This window comes from Haliotis rufescens, unplaced genomic scaffold (assembly GCF_023055435.1).
Source record: "Haliotis rufescens isolate VD_foot unplaced genomic scaffold, xgHalRufe1.0.p SCAF_14, whole genome shotgun sequence".
NCBI lineage: Eukaryota > Metazoa > Mollusca > Gastropoda > Lepetellida > Haliotidae > Haliotis > Haliotis rufescens.
Window position 1 is genome coordinate 6,491,375 of NW_025963824.1, and position 25,157 is coordinate 6,516,531.

The 25,157-nt window shown below is 39.1% G+C and overlaps 1 protein-coding gene across 1 annotated transcript; it reads left to right on the forward strand.

Moving 5' to 3' along the window:
- Nucleotides 1-3,360: 3,360 nt before the first annotated feature.
- LOC124112866 lies at nt 3,361-19,017 on the forward strand. The gene is made up of 8 exons (XM_046473036.2): nt 3,361-3,394; nt 5,358-5,421; nt 6,017-6,205; nt 7,497-7,637; nt 8,608-8,721; nt 9,078-9,263; nt 12,291-12,440; nt 18,177-19,017. Exons 1-8 carry the CDS (start codon nt 3,383-3,385, stop codon nt 18,923-18,925), a joined length of 1,605 nt encoding a protein of 534 aa, XP_046328992.2. The 5' UTR covers nt 3,361-3,382; the 3' UTR covers nt 18,926-19,017.
- Nucleotides 19,018-25,157: the final 6,140 nt, after the last annotated feature.

The following is a 25,157-nucleotide window of genomic DNA, read 5'->3' on the forward strand; positions in this document are numbered from 1 at the left end:
TCATATATGGTTCAGCCCGACAATTATACATTAAAGAGCTTGACACCATTCACCATCAAGGTCTTAGCTTGTGTCTGGGTGCATTTCGAACTTCTCCTGGTGAATGTTTATATGTTGAAGCTGCTGAACCTTGTCTCGATATCAGAAGAATAAAACTGGCACTCAAATACGTTACGAAACTTCATTCCAATCGATCCAATCCAGCTTTTTACATTGTTTTTAATCCTCCTTATCAGACTTTGCATGATAAGAAACCAAGCTCAATTCCTCCACTTGGTATCCGTATTCAACAGCACACCACAGCACATTACATTATGCGGATCTAAACATTTCTTCAATTGCAACTTGTAAACTACCTGAAGTGCCAGTGGCAGTCAATTCAGCCTACTGTTAACGAGTTAACGAACTGGAAAAAGGCAGATACCAACTCCTTATCTTACCAACAAGCCTTCCTAGAACTTAGACATAAATATACAGGGTATACAAGCATATACACTGAGGGATAAAAAAATGGTGATAAGGCCTTATATAGTTCTGCCAAATTATTATCAATGAAAACCGTATTTCATGCTTGGAAGACAGCTTTGTGTCTTCAAAATATTGTCAGGCCTCGATATAGGAGATGAGCTTTTGGGAGCTAGCCCAAAAACAAGAGATGAGAGAGCTATGAGTTTATTGGATTTATTCGAGCAAGTGTGAGACACATCATTCAAAATACATTATTTCATATATAAGAATGGCATACAGTGACAACAATTATGAGAATAATATCCTAATACAGTTTCATTCTAAATCTGGTATGTGCGGTAAATGCTCACATTGATCATTGTTCCCGGTTAGGTGGTCTAGCTTTGGTTGCTAGTGGTCTATAGCCAGGTTTTAATTTATAGGAAATAATCTGCTAAAAAAATCTTTGTTTTATTATTGCTTAGTTTGTTTTATATCTAATCTGTGATATTTACCTTCTTGATTTACTGTCCTTTGTCGACAGGTCTTTAATTGTAGAAACTACCTTGTTCCCATCGCGATATGGCTGCAATACTGCCGATGCGATGTAAAATTTTAACTCACTCACTCATAACATTATCTAGAGAAATAAGGGCAATGATTAATGTTTTTACTTAACAGATACATTGAGTAATTATACCATTTTTATAAAACATGTACGGTAAACGATTTATGCCTATCGTTAACATTAATTTGATTATTAAATATACAAACGAATAGCATACATAGCAACTGTGCGGATTGATTGGATTAGGGACCTGACATTTACTTCGGTAAAGACGGTAAACATTCATACCTGTAGTTTTCGGAATAATTTTACATCATACTAATAATACGTAAGTAATAAGAGGGTGATTGATTATCCGAATGCACATGGTTAAAGAGACAGCTCACTTTTACCGAAAAAATGGTATGTTTCCGTAGTGATTATTTTGGTGACTACGGCAATGTATCACAACGACGATGTTGTTATTACGTGCACTTCCGATACACACGGAGCGAGACAATACTGGGTAATAGAGAGAGTAGACTCGTGTAGACCCGGGGTGGGTAGAATGGGTCTTCGTATGCTTTCCGTCAAAGGTGACCATGCTTGTCGTAAAAGGCGACTAACGGGATCGGGTGGTCAATTATTCGAATATTACAGGCCGTCGTCATATAGCTGTAATATTACTGAATGCGGCGTTATAAAACAAACAAACATTGTATCTGAACACAAATTTTTATCTGAATCCATCAGGCCATTACGGAGAAGTCAAAATTAAAATGTTCAAACCTGACGATGACGGACGACTTGCGTTCGCAAGTTTGGCTTCTGCAAAAGGAATTTTAGTAATATGAACGAGTGCCAGCTTGATGTTAGATATTAATTCCTGATAAAACTTGAGAACTTCAATTTAATATTGGCATAGAAAAGATACATTTCGTACAAAGGCATCAAAGAACAGATGCGATCAATTTTGAAATAAATAATAATCTGTGACCTCTGGTAGTGGAAGATAAATGTTGCTGTGATAATATTGTTAAGACGCCGTGTATTCAGACTGTATATATACTCCAACAGTGAGACATGTTGACAAAGATTTATGTCGCTTAAATTTATTTATTTTGCAGTTGTGTGTGTTAGAAAAAATGTAAGCATTTTACTGTAAGTTTGAGCAAGAGCATTAGCAATATGCGAACCATTCTCGGCGAGAATTCTTTTTAGAAAATGATGACAAGATCACTAAAACTTCAGTCCATTATCACAGGCAACCGGGGGCACTGGTGGCCCAGTCGTCTAAGGCGCCGCAATTGCAGTCGCGTCCCTTGGGCATGTAAGAAACCTATGATTGTGGGTTCGACACCCGGTTTGCCCCTATAATGTTTCTAGGTTTGTCAGCACCAGACTCATGCTCGTGGGTTCACACCGTAGTGGTAAACGTCAGAGACCTGCATCACTTCGGGCTTTCCTCTAACATTAATCTGACACGCCGTGATATAACTGGAATACTGTTAAAAGCGGCGTTACATCCAACTCACTCACTATCACAGTAAACCGTGTCTGAGCAAGAAAGTGATGATAAAGCATCAGTGTGAAATGCCCTAAACCATCATTCTTCCATACAGAACTTTAGAAGCATTCAGATCTAGCGATTACAATAGAAACACTTGCCAAACCAGACTTTAATTGAGTTTAAGCTAATTCAGTTTTTCAGTTAAATCAGGGCGGACCAGCTTTATGAGGGAGGAAGCCTGAAATGATGCAGGTTTTAGACATTCACCAGGATGCACAGGGAATTGCGTCAACTTTCAGGGCCACCCATGCCCCTTATCAGACTTAACTGCTTAACAGACTATAATTTAACCCCTGAAGATCCTGGTAGAGAATTGGTCTTCAGCAACCCATGCTTGTCGTATGAGGCGACTAACGGGATCGGGTAGTCAGGCTCACTGGCTCACTGACTTGGTTAACACTGCATGTTATCGTATCTCAGTTGCGTAGATAGATGCTCATGATATCAACCACTGGATTGTCTTGTCCAGATTCGATTATTTACAGACCGCCGTCACATAGCTGGAATAGTGCTGAGTTCGGCGTTAAACAACAAAACAACATAACTAATTCAAAGATTGAAACGTGTCATTACAGCAAATATATCTCTTAATAAAGGACTTCATTAACAGTTTGATCAATTGTTGAGCCAATAAGTAACACGTTTTTCCGATGATAAGTATTGCGAATGGAAAATAATAACTGTGAAATGTGCCATGGCAGCAATATTGTGAAATGAATCTTGGTATGTCCTTGCCACCCTGACATTTAATGACTATTTTATTAAAAGCGACAATATATAAACCGGTGTGTCCCATCCTGATAATACAGTCTACGGTGATGCTGAGAACAGTAAGTTAATGGGTTTGTCCGTATGAATTAGGAGATCAACCTGCTGCCTTTTTCAATGTACAGTTTGGTTACAACTATTTGATAATCTGGGAGGGTACAGCTTTGTTACCGGTAGATCTAAGGGTCCAACTATTTGATAATCTGGGAGGGTATAGCTTAGTAACCTATAGATCTAAGGGTCCAACTATTTGATAATCTGGGAGGGTATAGCTTGGTTACGGTTAATCTAAGGGTCCAACTATTTGATAATCTGGGTGGGTATAGCTTAGTAACCTATAGATCTAAGGGTCCAACTATTTGATAATCTGGGAGGGTATAGCTTGGTTACGGGTAGATCTAAGGGTCCAATTATTAGATAATCTGGGAGGGTATAGCTTGGTAACCTGTAGATCTAAGGGTCCCACTATTTGATAATCTGGGAGGGTACAGCTTGGTTACCGGTTGATCTAAGGGTCCAATTATTAGATAATCTGGGAGGGTATAGCTTGCTTACGGGTAGATCTAAGGGTCCAACTTTTTCATAATCGGGGAGGGTATAGCTTGGTAACCTGTAGATCTAAGGGTTCAACTATTTGATAATCTGGGAGGGTACAGCTTGGTTACCGGTTGATCTAAGGGTCCAATTATTAGATAATCTGGGAGGGTATAGCACACACACACACACTTAATCCTGTTTTACTAGCTTCCGGCCTCATTGGCTTCAGCATCATGTGTTCTCTGTCCATCGTGTTGTTAGGGCGGTCTGGTAGCCTAGTGGTTAAAGTGTTTGATTCCCGACATGAGGACAATGTGTGAAGCCTATTTCTGGTCCCCCCGCCGTGGTATTGCTAGAATATAGCTAAAAGCGGCGTAAAACTTCACTCACGCACACACTCATGTTGTTACAGGTTTTTTTCCCTTCTGTTGTCATTGTTTAACCTACTCATGTTAATCTCTCTGATATATGCAATTGTTGTAAATGTTAATCCTCCACCTACTATATATATACTCTGTATACGTACCATGCTTATTATTCAGCCTTGCTTGACAACGGTATCAGGATCTATACCGAAACGTCGCCTTTACAGTAAATAAAGAAGTTGTGTCCCATACATTACCTCTACTTTGCCAAGTGTCATGTATGGCTCATTATTGTTTGGATACACGTAGAGTGTGCAACAGAAAATTACTGATATAAGTATTTATGATGTAAATAACCGTTATGTTTTAAAAATAACGGCTGTCAATGCCCAGAATATATCAAATACTCAATGACACCCGACCGCCTTCGCGGTCTAGTGGTAAAGCATCGGCCCGGACAGTGGAAGGTTCGAGGTTCATACCAAAAGACGTTAAAAGATGATACTTGTTGTTACCCTGGCGCTCGCCATTAAGGGGCTGAAAAAAGGACTGGTCGGCTCGAAATCAGTATACTGTGTCTGAGTGGGATATTCATGTTAAACTGCGTGATATCTTAGTTAGCTGGCACTATAAATCGGCATCAGTCCGGACTAGCACAAGCAGCCTCACACATACACGCACAAACACACACGGGTGGCTATATAAGTGCAAAAATCTTGGACGCGACGTTAAGCCCAATTTCACCTCAATGAGGGGGCACGAGTGACCCAGTCGTTTCAGGCGCCGCGATTCGCTGTGCAGAATTGCGTCCCTTGTACACGCCAGAAACATATGATTGTTGGTTCGACTCCCGGTTCGCCCCAATTATCCTTCTAGGTTTGTCAGCACCATACCCGTGCTCGTTGGTTTCCCCGAAGTGGTAAACGTGTGAGACCTGCATCACTTCGGGCTTTCCTCCCAGATTAAGCTGATACGCCGCGATATAACTGGAATTCTGTTAAAAGCAGTGTTAAACTCAACTCACTCACTCACCTCAATGACACCCGCAAATCTTCAAACACGTAATGTTTATCTCTGGATTTGAAACGTCAAGTGTATCTTAGTTCATTTTTTATCTGTTCAGGAAATCATGGGACGGATCTTGCTCTTTGTGGTGCTGCTGCAATTCTTGCCCTGCCAGTCGATCGGTAAGTAACTTACATTGATTGACATCAAACTTAGTTTAAAAAGTAAGTGTAAATGTACCACAATGGCGGACCGCTTGCAACGACATAAGCTCATATGGCCAGGTGAGCTATAAAAGGTTGTCAGCTAAACTAACCTAACCTAACCTCACTTCACATATACATAGACGCTCCAACAGACGTCAACAGGATTCGCTGTATTTGTCAGGCTGTCAGATATGCTCCAGAAATACGTGGTAGAATAGGGCTTCAACACCCCATGCTTGCGATAAAAGGCGACTATGCTTGTCGAAAGAGGCGACTAACGGGATCGGGTGGTCAGACTTGCTGACTTGGCTGATGCATGTCATCATATTCCAATTGGGTGGAATGATATTCATGATGTCAGTCGGTGGATTGTCTGGTCCCGACTGGATTATTAAGAGAGTGCGGCGTTTAACAAAAACGAAGACCCAGATGCTAATGGACGGTTTTCGCCTGTTTATCGTCGACCGCCTCCGTGGTATAAGTGCAATAGTCTTGGACGCGACGTTAATCCCCATTTCACATCACCTGTTTATCGTCATCAGTCTCACGTGTACATGTCCTTATTTTCCAGACATTTGCCGTGGAACAAAAATTCGTATGGATAACTTTTTGAGTCGAATGCCTTATTTCAAAAGAAATCAGACCATGGACGATTCAACCCTGCAAGGTAACGCATACACGATCCCAGGCGACGGATTGCTGTTGGACTACCCCCCAGGCGTTGGGCACTGTGGTGGAAAGTACCCGATTTGGGAGAAAGGTAGATAGAGACATAATTTGTACCTTCACATGAAGTATAGTTCTCTTTAAACATTGGTTTGCTCGATTTTTTACAGACCGCCGTCATACAGCTGGAACATTGCTGAGTGCGGCGTTAAACGACAAACAATCATATGTATGACTGTGTTATGTTGATCCAGACAGAATAGAACACATGTGAACGTGACCACGATCAAACACTCTAACCATTAAGCTAACTGTCCTTTCCTTATAATTCGACTGTTTACAGCGATTTTAAGCCGAATATGTTCATGTATCGTCAATATTCTCTTTCATGTAAAAAATCATTTATTATGTAACCCTTCAGCGAGCATGGTACAATTCTATATCATTCCTGATGTGTGATATTTACTTTGCGAAAACATATTTGGGCAATGAACTCACTGAAATACCTTGAGATCCCGTATATATTTACGTCTATGCTAATAAAGGTGTGGTGAAATGGGGTTTAACATTAAGTTTATTGCACTTATATAGCGACGTGCATGGCTGCTTGTGCTCGTCCGGACTGATGCCGATTTATAGTGCTAGCACAGTGAGATACCATGCCGCAGTTTAAGATGAATAGCCCACTCAGACACAGTATACTGACTCTGAGCCGACAAGACGAGCGCCAGACGGGGTAGCAACAAGTACCATCTTTTAACGTCTTTTGGTATGACGCGGTCTGGGATCGAACCCCGGACCTTCCGCTCTCCGGGCGGACGCTCTACCACAAGACCACGGAGGCGGTCCGTATGATAATAGAGGCGACGCGTATGCATCTGTGTGACTCTGCTTGGACTAAACCGGGATTATGCCAGGTTTTGAGTGCACACAGAGATACCCTGCCGCATCGATTATTGAGAATTAAAACTAGTTCATGTCAGGAGTTCGTCTGCATACTATACATCTTTATTCAAATGGTTAATCACATCGATATTATAAGATAAATGGAGAATCTCACCCAAGTGTCTTTTGATATCAAACAGATCTCCACGAGTTGGAGTTTCAAACTTTTATCAACGAGTGTTCATATATTTGATATCAATAGACACAAGGGTTAGATTCAGTTTATCATCCAACTTTTTCAGTTTGTAGACAGTAATAAACAGTGTCTTAAGTGTAACAAATACTGCCAACAGCTTCAGTAGCAGAGCCATTGGTGACGTCATTTGATTATGACGTCATGGTAACCAATGACGTCAATGTAGATAACGCTTGATCTCACTCAAGCGATTTATCTTGTAGGAGCCAGTTTTGTTGACAAACGTGAATCTGTTTTTTTACAGAACGTAGACAAGGAAAATCCGTGATGTGCATACAGAATGAGCAAGAAACATGTTTCAAGGAATTTGAGATCTTGACTCAATATTGCGGTAGTGATGTGTTTCAACTGAGAACTAATGTGACAGGGAGCGTCTTCTGTGTTCGTAAGTACATTCACATTATCTTATCAGTCTACGGAATTATCATTAGATGTACAAGTTAATTTTCAGGCAGCTTGCACAGAAATCAAACCAGTTTGCAAAACGTAACTGAAAACTAGCTAATACATTTGATTCATTAAGTAATACAAACAGAAGAGGAAAAAAATGGTTCTCATCGTCGTTCGGGTCATTTTAAATCTCGAGTCAATCCTTTTGTTTGTGTCGTGCTGAGTCATTCCTAATTTTCAGCATTTTAGATTTCAATCTTCAATTAAAGTTCTTTCCTTGACTGTATGTATTCCAAATGGCCCGGTAATCGGGAAGCTTGCAATATATTTAAACTCTCTGTTTCGTAGGTATTTTTTGTTCGCCTTTTGAAAACATGTACATAAAAATGTGGCTAAAATGGAAGATTGGCCGCTTTACCATATTTAAAATCTTGAATTGATGAGAAATTCGTTTGTGTATGGCCTACATATGCATGTTGTAGTATTTCCAACACACGCTGCGCGAGTCGTATGTCATAGTGTTACGTAGTTCCTAGATCTCGTCACACTCAAGTATCCTGCAATGAACTGTTTTGTGTACAAATGTCCACTATTTAAACTATTAGAACTCAATAATGACTCAATATGTGAGTACGACACCCCTCATGATGTCAATCGCTGGATTGTCTGGCCCAGGCTCGATTATTAAAGGACCGCCGTCATACAGCTGGAATATTGCTGAGTGCGGCGTTAAACAAGCAACAAACAAACAACAACAATCGATGCTTTAAGTTGTAATTTCTCTCAAAGCATAGAAGTAACTTTAGACACACGGTATGAATACAGTTTATTAGTGAATCGTCCCATGTATCACAGAGTACCAAATGATTTGCAGCCGTGTCTGTCTACATTAACATCCACACCTCGAAAATCTCTATCTAAACATCGACAGCATTATCAATTATGTCCTCTTACCTTTTTTCCAGAACCCAATTTCTGTTCTGGTTACCCCTGTCACAATGGAGGTACATGCAAATCGAAGCGTGATGGTTTTTCCTGCACCTGTCCTACAGGCCTCTTTGGACCTACATGTGAAGGAGGTAGGTGGGATGTCCTTCTTCTAAATCTTCCTTAGGATCAACATTTAATTTTCTAGGTTGGGATTTTGTGTTAAAAATACAATGTGATCCAAAAATCATTGGTGATTTAAGATTTAAATTAGGTTTTGAGAAAAAATAAATTTGTTTGCTGGTGTCCTGAAAAAATATGAACTGAAAAATAATGAGATAAAACTACGTCTGAAACAGTAACAATCAGACATTCTGTACAGTAAACTACGGTTATATGGAACTCGAAGGGACCACTAATTTTACTTAGTAAGTTCGTTTTATCAGTCGCTTCGTTGTAAGCGTGTTCGTTATAACCATTGTTTACTGTAAATGGTTTCTGCCTGCAGATCCATGTGTTCACAAGAGCCCATTGCCTCGTCTGGATGAACGACAGCCTTCTAACCGGGTGATAGGGGAAACCAATGATGACCGTCTCCCGATAGGCTGGTACGAAGTGCCTCGTGGGATAAAACCCCTTAATCGCTTGCCAACTGTCCCTTCTTGCGGGACAAACAATCCAATATGGAGTGCAGGTTGGTAACATATAATTATAGGTAAACATGTGTATAATAGTATATAACTGGCATGTCGACAGATCAGCTGTGTCCACTGATCATGTGTGGATATTTTACTAACTGTGTCGACTGACCATGTGTGGATGTATAACCAGCTGTGTCGACTGACCATGTTTAGATATGTAACTAGCTGTGTCGACTGACCATGTTTAGATATATAACTAGCTGTGTCGACTGACCATGTGTGGATATATTACTTACTGTGTCTACTGACCATGTGTGGATATATAATTAGCTATGTCGACTAACCATGTATGGATATATATTTAACTGTATCGACTGATCATGTAAGGATATATAACTAGCTGTGTCGACTGACCATGTAAGGAAATATAACTAGCTGTGTTTACTGACCATGTGAGGATATATAACTAGCTGTGTTTACTGACCATGTAAGGATATATCACTAGCTGTGTCGACTGACCATGTAAGGAAATATAACTAGCTGTGTTTACTGATCATGTAAGGAAATATAACTAGCTGTGTTTACTGACCATGTGAGGATATATAACCAGATGTGTCGACTGACCATTTAAGAAAATATAACTAGCTGTGTTTACTGACCGTGTGTGGTTATATAACCAGATGTGTCGACTGACCGTGTAAGGAAATATAACTAGCTGTGTTGACTGACCTTGTAAGGAAATATATCTAGCTGTGTCCACTGACCACGTAAGGATATATAACCAGCTGTGACGACTGACCATGTAAGGATATATAACTAGCTGTGTCGACTGACCATGTAAGGATATACAACTAGCTGTGTCAACTGACCATGTAAGGATATATAACTAGCTGTGTCGACTGACCATGTAAGGATATATAACTAGCTGTGTCGACTGACCAAGTAAGGATATATAACTAGCTGAGTCGACTGACCATGTAAGGATATATAACTAGCTGTGTCGACTGACCATGAAAGGATATATAACCAGCTGTGTCGACTGACCATGTAAGGATATAGAACTAGCTGTGTCGACTGACCATGTAAGGATATATAATTAGCTGTGTCGACTGACCATGTAAGGATATATAACTAGCTATATATATATATATATATATATATATATATATATACTCACACGCAAAAGAAACGCTAGTCGGGCATGCAGTAGACAAGAAATACTATTAGGGCAAGATTGACAAAAAATGACTGAAGAAAGTTTAGTGGATTAAAAGGCAGATGACATCAAATACAACTTCTAATGTTAAGGGCTTACACAGTTTCGGGTAACTACCCAAAATGTCTGTCACCATTCGCATTGATCACTGCCACACATCTCTTGCACATTGAGTGGATCAGACGATTTGTGAAGGCCCTAGGGATCCTCCTGCACACATCCAGAGCAGCTGTGGATAGTACATCGGCAGTTGTAGGGACTGGGCGCACATTGTGCAGACGCCTTTGAACCAAATCACACAAGTGTTCGATGGGGTTCAGATCAGGGCCGAGGGCTGGCCAAGGTAGAACACGGATGTTGTGTTGTTACAGACAAGCTCTGGCAACATGGGGACGAGCATTGTCCTGCTGGAAAATGTGTTGTTGATGTTGTGCACACACAAAAATGAACAACGTGGGGTCTGATCACTTGGTCGAGATACCGCTGAGCAGTGACGCCGTGTCCCCGACCTTGACCAATATTCAGAAAGCACATGGGTCCAAGTCTCGCTTAAGTCCAATCTCCGCCCATATCAATGACGGTATGTCCACACCATGGATCCCCTTCTGTCAGCGAAACGATCACCTCGACGCCTCCAAATTCTGACTCTTCCGTCTGCATGGAAAACACAAAAGCGACTTTCATCAGAGAAGATGACACGCTTCCACTCACGATGATGCGAATTGTGACCCTGTGCCCACTGAAGTCATGCTTGTCGATGCCGTGGTTGGAGAACAGGACGACGTGCTGGTCGGCGACATCTGAGGTTGTTGGAATGGAGACGTCGGATCACAGTGCCCCGGCTAATGTGTCCATTATGTGTTCCTATGGTCTGTCGAGCACTTTCACTTGCAGTTAGGAACGGATGTCGCTGGTGTTGACGGGTAATCTGCCGATCTTGGCGAGGTGTGGTGACCCTAGGACGACGGCTCCGAGGAAGGTCATCTGTAGTCTGTGTATCATATCGATGCAGGAGACGGTAAATTGTGGTTATGTTAACGTTAAAATGACGGGCAACATCTTGGACAGACTCTCCAGCTTCCAAAGGTCCGAGAGCCTTGTTTCTCTGAATTTGAGTTTGGCATGGCATTGTTAACCAAGTAGTGGTAGGTCCAAGAATCGGCCACTGTTTTATACCAATTACAGTTCGTGACAGTTCGTGAATTTTCGATTTCGCGAGAAATGGATGGATGATACCCATATATTCATTGAAATGGTGCGTTTTGGCGTTTCGTTTTTTATGTTGAGTTTTCACTCGGGGCTTCCAAAATGCAACCAAAAATGTTGATAAGACCGTCAGGCTTCACTACATGCTAAAACTCGTATCAATTTATGGTTCCCTGTTTGTTACCTATTTGCTTTAAAACCACTTGCAGTGCTTTTGCGTATGAGTTGTATATAACTGAGGCGACTGATCATACTCACACACCCACACATCCAAACACCCTCACTCACTCAACGACCCACCCACCCAAATCCGGGGCCACTCACTCACTCACTCACTCACTCACTCACTCACTCACTGATTATACTCAAACACCCACACACCCTCACTCACTCAACGACCCACACACCCAAATTCGGGGCCACTCACTCACTCACTCAAATCCAGGGCCACTCACTCACTCACTCACTACTCACTCGGGGCGGTCGGGTAGCATAGTAGTTAAAGCGTTCACTCATCACGCCGAAGACTTGGTTCGATTCCCGACATGGGTACAATGTGTGAAGCCCATTTCTGGTGTCCCCTGCCGTGATATTGCTAAAAGCGGCCTAAAACCGTACTCACTCACTGTCTCACTCACTCATTCATTTATTGTTGCAGGAACATGGAGCAACCTGGATTTCATGTGCGAAGAAAGTGCTTACAATAGCTGTTTCGAACCCTTCTTTGTCCTGTCAGCAACTTGTGGAAGAAATAAAGTCTATTCTCTGAACGGCGGTAGCTTTTGGGATCCTATCAACTTTTGTTTTGGTAATGTATACTTATGATGCATATCGAGTGTAGAAGTGGCGCATGCATCAGGTTTCAGGAGACATATTCGCTTTTCCAGCGATTATAATTGATTCATACTGGCAGTTTAATGTAATATTGTTCTAAGGTGATATTTTGTATTTATTTCGTAGCATAAGTCGTCATATGCGAATGAGGAACATTGTACAGAATATATAGTAGGTGGAGGAATAACAGCAGAAGATTAGCAGTAAGAACAAAGGCATACATAAATGGGATAACATGAATAAGTAATGACAACAGAAGGATAATACTCACAACATGCTTTAACCCGTAGATTGTGTCTTCCAAGTCATGCCTATCAAACAATTCATCTGCTGTTGTGCAAATAATATCATAAAATATGACATGACGGAAGTTGTACACATATGATCGCCGAAACTCATCAGGAGTGTTACAGAATGTAGCAGCTTTATTGTTTTTATCTTAATGAAAAAAAAATTGTACTAGAAAAAAACAAATTTGTACATCTGGGAAAAGGTGAAGCACCAGTCCTGTATTTTCATCAAATCATAAAGAAAGAAAGGTTTGTGTTAAAGACTGTGTTTCCACAGATTGTCATTGGTCGAAAGAAAGGAAAGTGAGTTTGGGTTTCAGGTAGTTTGTAGTAGATAATCTGTGACTGGGTAATTGTGGGTAAAAATAGATTTGTTCAATGAAAACCGGAGTAAGAATTCAATTTCCAACCACATGACCCCTAACATGTTTGAAATGTAGATGTGTGCCGAAAATAGCAAATTTATTGATTTTCAAAGTTAAGATGTCTAAGATACCTATCACCTGTTGCGTATTTTTCAAAATCAAAACTTCATTTTAAAAAGTTTTAGATCAAATTTTATTTTGATAAATATAAAATCAACTTAGAGGAACAGTTCCGATCGCAAGAGCATGATTGAGGATGATTGGAGCTTGCCAATCGATCGATACTGGAAAGTTATCACTAAGATTAAGTTTTGCTGTTTTTCAAAGTTATAGATCACACTTAACAAACACATTTACTTATTTCAGCCCTTTATATTTCCAACAAGATACATGTTCTTAATTCAGCACTTAATATTTCCAACAAGACACATGTACTTATTTCAGCACTTAATATTTCGAACAAGACACATTTCCGATCATGTGGAGAAGCAGAGTAGCAATCTTCAAATAACTATTACCGTGAAAGATGTTGTGTGTTGGTCACTGTATTTCGATATCGGTATGAAACTTAATAAACACCAACTGTATAGGATACAATATTTAATATGTGCTATTTTACATGGCTATTATATAGTTATGTTTGCTTAATTATTTTACATGTGTATATAAAATAAGATAAAAAATAACCACAACAATGTATTGTAATCGTATATGTTCCATGAAACAATGGTATATGCTGTAGGTAACAATGGTATATATACATGTAACAATGGTATATTTCCAATGTAACAATGGTATATGAACATGTTACAATGGTATATGTTACATGTAACATTGGTATATGTACATGTAACAATGGTAGATGTTCCATGTAACAATGGTATATGTACATGTAACACTGGTATATGATCCATGTAACAATGGTATATGATCCATGTAACATTGGTATATGTACATGTGACACTGGTATATGATACATGTAACACTGGTATATGATACATGTAACAATGGTAGATGCTCCATGTGACAATGGTATATGAACATGTAACACTGGTATATGTTACATGTAACATTGGTATATGTACATGTAACAATGGTAGATGTTCCATGTAACAATGGTATATGTACATGTAACACTGGTATATGATCCATGTAACAATGGTATATGATCCATGTAACATTGGTATATGTACATGTGACACTGGTATATGATACATGTAACACTGGTATATGATACATGTAACAATGGTAGATGCTCCATGTGACAATGGTATATGAACATGTGACACTGGTATATGCTCCATGTAACAATGGTATATGATCCATGTAACAATGGTATATGATCCATGTAACAATGGTATATGATCCATGTAACAATGGTATATGAACATGTAACACTGGTATATGAACATGTAACAATGGTATATGTACATGTGACACTGGTATATGATCCATGTAACAATGGTATATGATCCATGTAACAATGGTATATGATCCATGTAACAATGGTATATGTTACATGTAACACTGGTATATGAACATGTAACAATGGTATATGAACATGTAACACTGGTATATGAACATGTAACAATGGTATATGTACATGTGACACTGGTATATGATCCATGTAACAATGGTATATGATCCATGTAACAATGGTATAAGATCCATGTAACAATGGTATATGTTACATGTAACACTGGTATATGAACATGTAACAATGGTATATGTACATGTGACACTGGTATATGATCCATGTAACAATGGTATATGATCCATGTAACAATGGTATATGATCCATGTAACAATGGTATATGATCCATGTAACAATGGTATAAGATCCATGTAACAATGGTATATGTTACATGTAACACTGGTATATGAACATGTAACAATGGTATATGCTCCATGTAACAATGGTATATGATCCATGTAACATTGGTATATGTACATGTGACACTGGTATATGATACATGTAACAATGGTATATGATCCATGTAACATTGGTATATGTACATGTGACACTGGTATATGTACATGTAACAATGGTATATGTACATGTAACAATGGTAGATGTTCCATGTGACACTGGTATATGTTCCATGTAACACTGGTATATGCTCCATGTAACACTGGTATATCATCCATGTAACACTGGTATATGATCCATGTAACAATGGTATATGAACATGTTACAATGGTATATCATCCATGTAACACTGGTATATGATCCATGTAACAATGGTATATATACATGTAACACTGGTATATGATCCATGTAACAATGGTATATGATCATGTTACAATGGTATATGTTACATGTAACACTGGTATATGTTCCATGTGACACTGGTATATGCTCCATGTAACAATGGTATATGATCCATGTAACAATGGTATATGAACATGTTACATTGGTATATGTTACATGTAACACTGGTATATGTTCCATGTGACACTGGTATATGATCCATGTAACAATGGTATATGAACATGTTACAATGGTATATGTTACATGTAACACTGGTATATGTTCCATGTGACACTGGTATATGCTCCATGTAACACTGGTATATGCTCCATGTAACACTGGTATATCATCCATGTAACACTGGTATATGATCCATGTAACAATGGTATATGAACATGTTACAATGGTATATGTTACATGTAACACTGGTATATGTTCCATGTGACACTGGTATATGCTCCATGTAACACTGGTATATGATCCATGTAACAATGGTATATGATCCATGTAACACTGGTATATGCTCCATGTGACACTGGTATATGCTCCATGTTACAATGGTATATGATCCATGTAACAATGGTATATGAACATGTTACAATGGTATATGTTACATGTAACACTGGTATATGTTCCATGTGACACTGGTATATGCTCCATGTGACACTGGTATATGATCCATGTAACAATGGTATATGAACATGTTACAATGGTATATGCTACATGTAACATTGGTATATGTACATGTTACAATGGTATATGTTCCATGTGACACTGGTATATGTTACATGTGACACTGGTATATGCTACATGTAACATTGGTATATGTACATGTTACAATGGTATATGTTCCATGTGACACTGGTATATGCTCCATGTGACACTGGTATATGCTACATGTAACATTGGTATATGTACATGTTACAATGGTATATGTTCCATGTGACACTGGTATATGTTACATGTGACACTGGTATATGCTCCATGTGACACTGGTATATGAACATGTTACAATGGTATATGTTACATGTAACATTGGTATATGAACATGTTACAATGGTATATGTTACATGTAACACTGGTATATGTTCCATGTGACACTGGTATATGCTCCATGTGACACTGGTATATGTTCCATGTGACACTGGTATATGTTCCATGTAACACTGGTATATGATCCATGTAACACTGGTGTAAGTTCCATGTAACACTGGTATATGTTCCATGTGACACTGGTATATGTTACATGTAACATTGGTATATGTACATGTAACAATGGTAGATGCTCCATGTGACAATGGTATATGCTCCATGTAACACTGGTATATGTTACATGTTACAATGGTATATGTTCCATGTGACACTGGTATATGTTACATGTAACATTGGTATATGTTACATGTTACAATGGTATATGTTCCATGTGACACTGGTATATGTTACATGTGACACTGGTATATGCTCCATGTGACACTGGTATATGATCCATGTAACAATGGTATATGAACATGTTACAATGGTATATGTTACATGTAACACTGGTATATGTTACATGTTACAATGGTATATGTTCCATGTGACACTGGTATATGTTACATGTGACACTGGTATATGCTCCATGTGACACTGGTATATGATCCATGTAACAATGGTATATGAACATGTTACAATGGTATATGTTACATGTAACACTGGTATATGTTCCATGTAACATTGGTATATGTACATGTAACAATGGTAGATGCTCCATGTGACAATGGTATATGCTCCATGTAACACTGGTATATGTTCCATGTAACACTTGTATATGTTCCATGTAACAGTGGTATATGTTCCATGTAACACTGGTATATGTTCCATGTGACACTGGTATATGTTCCATGTAACACTGGTATATGATCCATGTAACACTGGTGTAAGTTCCATGTAACACTGGTATATGTTCCATGTAACACTTGTATATGTTCCATGTAACAGTGGTATATGTTCCATGTAACACTGGTATATGTTCCATGTGACACTGGTATATGTTCCATGTAACACTGGTATATGATCCATGTAACACTGGTATATGTTCCATGTAACACTGGTATATGTTCCATGTAACAGTGGTATATGTTCCATGTAACAATGGTATATGTTCAATATACCACTAGTATATGTTCCATGTGACACTGGTATATGTTCAATGTAACACTGGTATATGATCCATGTAACAGTGGTATATGTTCAATGTAACACTGGTATATGTCCCATGTAACACTGGTATATGTTCCATATAACACTGATATATGTTACATGTAACAGTGGTATATGTTCCATGTGACACTGGTATATGATCCATGTGACACTGGTATATGTTCCATGTAACAGTGGTATATGTTCCATGTAACAGTGGTATATGATCCATGTAACAGTGGTATATGTTCCATGTGACACTGGTATATGTTCCATGTAACAGTGGTTTTATGTTCCATGTAACAGCGGTATATGTTCCATGTGACACTGGTATATGTTCCATGTAACAGTGTTATATGTTCCATGTAACAGTGGTATATGTTCAATATACCACTGGCATATGTTCCATGTAACACTGGTATATGATCCATGTAACAGTGGTATATGTTCCATGTAACACTGGTATATGATCCATGTACCACTGGTATGTGTTCCATGTAACACTGGTATATGTTCCATGTAACACTGGTATATGTTCCATGTAACACTGGTATATGTTCCATGTAACACTGGTATATGTCCCATGTAACACTGGTATATGATCCATGTAACATTCTTACTTGTAGAATGCCGATCTGGTCCCTTGGATATCCTCATAATTGAGGATGTGTCTTACTCAGTTATGAACAACGATTACCAGAAGATGAAGGAGTTCGTCCTCCGCATGGTCAAGGGCATCAGTATCAGCGCTGAGGGCAACAGAGTCGCTTTTATGTCTTTCACCAAAACGGCAAAGGTTGGGTTTCATTTGAATACTTATGCCAACAAAACCAACGTTCTGGCAGCCATACGATCACAACACGGAGAGGGCGGCGGTACCATGATATCCAGTGCTATAGAACTATCAGTGTTTGATGTTTTCACGCACCCCAACGGCGACAGAGTTGATGAAGATAACATCGTTGTGGTCCTCACTGATGGTGTAAGCAAAGATGATTCCAGTCTCGAATCGCACCTTGCGGATTTGAAAGCAAAGGCCGAGATTTACGTGGTGACAGTCGGCTCCATGGTGAGCAATTCCACGGTGAATGAAGTCGCATCCTCATCGGATCATGTTCTGAAACTAGGTGATCAGACCACGGAAGAGGTGATCACATCTGCCCTCAACCCTGATCCCAACTGTGGATCAAACGAGGGACCAGCAGAGGGACCAGCAGAGGGACCAGCAGAGGGATCAGCAGAGGGATCAGGAAAGGGATCAGGAGAGGGACAAGCAGAGGGACCAGCAGAGGGACCAGCAGAGGGACCAGCAGAGGGACCAGCAGAGGGATCAGGAGAGGGACAAGCAGAGGGGCCAGCAGAGGGACCAGGATAGGGATCAGGAAAGGGAGCAGCAGAGGAAACAACCATGTATGTGGGACGCTGAGCAGGAGATAGAAATTGTCTCAAATAAATGAATAAGTTGCATCCCATGTCTAATTGTTTTTATTGATAATCATGCGTGTTAGGTGCAAACAAGTTCTTTCTTTCTAATAACAGGAACAAACCACAATTTGATCTATATCAAGGTTTTATAAAAGTGTGAGCGTTGGTGATACAACCGCGTGAGTGAGGGAGGGATGGAGATAGGGAGGGAGTAAGGGAGTGAGTGACGGAGAGAGGGAGTGAGTGAGTGAGTGAGTGAGTGAGCGAGTGAGCCAGAGTGCACAGAATATTCTACAGAAGCTGCAGATATCTGAAGAAAAAAAATATAACTTCTAATGAAGGTATGTGTAAGCTACATTTGAAATTAATAATTTCTGGAAAGCTAATAAGAACTATAGACTATTTACTATTTGAATGTCGGCTAAAATGGTGAGCCTTGATGATACAACACTCAAGTTATGAGTCAGCCAGCGAGCACTGATCGGGCTTAATGGATAAAGTTGAAGTGATGTGAAATGGGGTAGCGACGCGCATTCGCGTGTGTGGGTGTTGCTGCTAGACCACTGAGATACAATGCCACCTCAAACACACCATGACTCTGGGGCGACCAGTCCTTGTTTTATCCCATTAATGAGTTCAGGAGGTAACAACAAGTACCATCCTTTAACGTCTTCTAGTATGACGCTGCCGGGCATTGAACCAACGACCTTCCGCACTCCCGGAGAACACTAAATCAACGAGTCCACGGAAAATATAGTGGTATCAATAGCAGAAAGTATTCCGAAAAGAAATTTGTACCCTTCTGGTTGTGTCGAAAACAAATGATGTTTCACTGAAAGAATGACTTTCTTAAGAGATTGACAAAGTGATTTTGCGAAAAGAAACAGAAGTTTTACTGAAAGAATGACTTTCTTAAAAGGCTGACATTGTCCGAGGTCATGTTTTCAGAAACAATATTTGAGGGGGCGGGGTGGAAGTAGTATGGAAGCATTGCTCGCCTAGGAAGGTGAACTGATGAGGTTCAAGGTGATCTTCGAGGTGATCTTCATCATAGACATACTGGCTTATATATACTGATGAGGTTCAAGGTGATCTACATCAAAGACTAACTGGCTGATATATATACTGTAAGGCTTCAAGGTGATCTACATCATAGACTAACTGGCTCGTATATACTGATGAGCTTCAAGGTGATCTTCGAGGTGATCTCCATCATAGACATACTGGCTTATTTATACCGATCTACATCAAAGACATACTGGCTGATATATACTGGTGAACTTCACAGTGATCTACATCATAGACTTACTGTCTTATATATACTGATAACCATCTTGAGATCTACATCATAGACATACTGGCTGATATATACTGATGAGCTTCAAGGTGATCTACATCATAGACATACTGGCTGATATATACTGATGAGCTTCAAGGTGATCTACATCATAGGCATACTGGCTTATATATATACTGATAAGCTTCAAGGTGATCTACATTATAGACTAACTGGCTTATATATATATACTGATCAGCTTCAAGGCGATCTTTATCATAGACATATTGGCTAATATATACTGATAAAGTTCAAGGTGATCCAGATGATAGACTAACTGGCTGATATATACTGATGAGTTTCAAGGTGATCTACATCAAAGACTAACTGGCTGATATATACTGATGAGCTTCAAGGTTATCTACATTAGAGACTAACTGGCTTATATATACTGATGTGTTTCAAGGTGTTCTACATCATAGACTGACTGGCTTATATATACTGATCAGCTTCAAGTTGATCTACATCACAGACTTATTGGTTTATATAAACTGATAAATTTCAAGGTGTTCTACATCATAGACTAACTGGCTGATATATACTGATAAGGTTCAAGGTGATCCAGATCATAGATTGACTGGCTGATATATACTGATGAGTTTCAAGGTGATCTACATCAAAGACTAACTGGCTGATATATACTGATGAGCTTCAAGGTTATCTACATTATAGACTAACTGCCTTATATAATTATACTGATAAATATCATGTGATCTACATAATAGACTAACTATCTTATATATACTGATGAGCTTCAGGTGATCTACAGCACAGACTCATTGGTTTATATATACTGATAAATTTCAAGGTGATCTACATCATAGACTAACAGGCTGATATATACTGATGAGCTTCAAGGTTATCTACATCATTGACATACTGGCTTATATATACTGATAAATTTCAAGGTCTTCGCGATCATAGACTCACTGGCTGATATATACTGATCAGCTTCAAGGTGATCTACATCATAGACTTATTGGTTTATATATACTGATAAATTTAAAGGTGATCTACATCATAGACTAACTGGCTGATATATACTGATGAGCTTCAAGGTGATCTACATCATAAACTAACTGGCTTATGTAAACGGATAAGCTTCAATGTGATCTCTATCATACACTAACTGGCTAATATATACTGATGAGCTTCAAGGTGATCTACATCATAGGCTAACTGGCTTATATATACTGATAAGCTTAAGGGTGATCTACATCATATACTTACTGGTTTATATATACTGATAAGCTTGAAGGTGATGTCATCATAGACTATCTGGCTTAAATATACTGATAAGCTTCAAGGTGATCTATATACTGATGAGCTTCAAGGTGATCTACATCATAGACTATCTGGCTTATATATTCTGATAAGCTTGAAGGTGATCTACATCATAGGCTAACAGGCTTATAAATATTAAGAAGTTTCAAGGTGATCTACATCATATACTTACTGGTTGATATATACTGATAAGCTTCAAGGTGATGTCATCATAGATATACTGGCTGATATATACTGATGAGCTTTAAGGTGATCTACATCATAGGCTTACTGGCTAATATATACCGATAAGTTTCAAGGTGAACTACATCATGTACTTACTGGCTTATATGTACTGATAAGCTTCAATGTTATCTACATCATAGACATACTAGCTTATATATACTAATAAGCTTCAAGGTGATCTACATCATAGACTAATTGGTTGATATATACTGATAAATTTCAAGGTGTTCTACATCATAGACATACTTGCTTATATATACTGATGAGCTTTAAGGTGATCTACATCATTGACTAATTGGTTTATATATACTGATAAATTTCAAGGTCTTCGCGATCATAGACTCACTGGCTGATATATACTGATCAGCTTCAAGGTGATCTACATCATAGACTTATTGGTTTATATATACTGATAAATTTAAAGGTGATCTACATCATAGACTAACTGGCTGATATATACTGATGAGCTTCAAGGTGATCCACATCATAAACTAACTGGCTTATGTAAACGGATAAGCTTCAATGTGATCTCTATCATACACTAACTGGCTAATATATACTGATGAGCTTCAAGGTGATCTACATCATAGGCTAACTGGCTTATATATACTGATAAGCTTCAAGGTGATCTACATCATAGGCTAACTGGCTTATATATACTGATAAGCTTAAGGGTGATCTACATCATAGGCTAACTAGCTTGTATATATACTGATGAGCTTCAAGGTGATGTCATCATAGATATACTGGCTGATATATACTGATCAGCTTCAAGGTGATCTACATCATATACTTACTGGCTTATATATACTGATGAGCTTCAAGGTGATGTCATCATAGATATACTGGCTGATATATACTGATCAGCTTCAAGGTGATCTACATCATATACTTACTGGCTTATATATACTGATGAGCTTCAAGGTGATGTCATCATATATATACTGGCTTATATACGCTGATGAGCTTCAGGGTGATCTACATCATATACTTACTGGCTCATATATACTGATGAGCTTCAAGGTGATGTCATCATAGATATAGTGGCTGATATATACTGATGAGCTTCAAGGTGATCTACATCATATACTCACTGTCTTATATATACTGATGAGCTTCAAGGTGATGTCATCATAGATATACTGGCTGATATATACTGATGAGCTTGAAGGTGATCTACATCATAGGCTTACTGGCTGATATATACTGATAAGCTTCAGGGGGATCTACATCATTGACAAACTGGCTGATATATACTGATGAGCTTCAAGGTGATCTACATTATAGACTACCTGGCTTATATATACTGATGAGCTTCAACGTGATCTACATCATTGACTAACTGGCTTATACATACTGATGAGTTTCAAGTTTACAACACTGACACTGGATTACATATATTCTTATCTGTTTATTTACAAACATAAAGTTGTCAATACATGGTACGACTATCAATGGCAAATACATCACAGAAAATCAAATTTACAGTAGAACAATTCAGGATATTTTAGAAAACAATATGATACACATTGGAATAAATTAAAACAAGTAAATTCAATAAAATGCAATTTTCAATCTAAAATGTCTAAGAATGCATGAAATACTTTAAAAGGATGACCTTCTTCGACAATATTTATGTAAATCAGCTTGATAAAATATCTAAAAACATTTGTTAAATTTCATGCACACATGGTGGATTGCTGCCATTGAAGAAAATGACTTCAAATCAAAATCATGAACAATTGGTAGTCATTTTTTGTCAGGTTTGGCAAGATCTGTGGTATGTGTTTTACCAGACTCCATGGGCATGAGATTTTGGTTTGGTACAACTCTGGACAGTGATCAGTTTCTTCTTGTGGGAGGAAAGCCCAAAGGAATGCAGGTCTTAGAAGATTTTAGTTTTTTGTTTCACGCCACACTCATCAATATTCTAGCTATAAGAGGGTGGTCTGTACACAATCTAGTCCGGACAGTCATGATTGACATCATGAGCATCGATCCCCACAATTGGGATACAATGATATGCATTAACCAAGTCAGCGAGCCTGACCACCCGATCCCGTTAGTCAGCTTTTACGACAAGCATAGTTGCCTTTTACAGCAAGCATGGGTTGCTGATGACCTATTCTACCCTGGATCTTCAAGAGTCTACTCTCTCTATTACCTAGCTCCGTATAAATAGGAAGTGCACATAGATAATAGGAACATCGCTTATATATACTGATGAGCTTCAACGTGATCTACATCATAGACTAACTGGTTTATATATACTGATAAGCTTCAAGGTGATCTACATCATAGACTAACTGGCTTATATATACTCATGAGCTTCAAGGTGATCTACATCAAAGACTAACTGACACATATACTGATAAGCTTCAAGGTGATCTACATCATAGACTAACTGGCTTATATATACTGATAAGCTTCAAGGTGATCTACATCATAGACTAACTGGCTTATATATACTCATGAGCTTCAAGGTGATTTACCCCGGATCTTCACGGGTAAGGTCTCAGAAGTACCATATTCACAATTGGGCAAGCAACAGCATGGTGCTGACAAACTATGTGTAACATAACAATCTGGCAATAGAAGCCATGATAAGATTCTGATATATACTGATTGATGTAATGAGCACCTAAATGTGGTGCCTTGGGCAAGGGGGCACCTGCACCCCTGGTTTTCTCAGACTCTTTGAACTTATACAATTATGAAAAGAGCAGACCATGAAAGACTTCACATGGGTTGACTGTCGGACTGAATTTGTAGACCATAAATACAGCTGTAACATAGAAATGGTAGACCCTGAGTAAATAATCGAATCTGGACCAGACCATCCAGTGACTGACATGAGCATCAATCCATGCAATTAGGATAGGATGAAATGCAGTTTACCAAGTCACCGAGTCTTGCCACCCGATGCAATTAGTCGCCTTTTATGATAAGCATAGGTTGCTGGGGACATATATTCTTACCTGGAACCCCCTCAGGTGAACACTAGAGTGTCTCACAAAGACAAAAAGGGGGACTCAACTACAAGGCCAGGTGCTTGATGAGAAGTTTCTGTCCCACTCCAGACATGTACACCAATGGACTTTCAGGTACGAATATAGGTCCCAAGCAACCTGCGCTGGTCATAAAAGGCAACTTACTATACGACTGGGTGGTCAGGCTCAGTGACTTGCTGGATGTGTGTCATCATTCCGGGGTAGAATAGGCCTCAGCCAACCCATGCTTGCCATAAAAGGCGACTATGCTTGTCGTAAAAGGCGACTGACGGGATCGGAAGGTCAGGCTTGCTGACTTGGTTGATGCATGTCATCGATCCCAATTG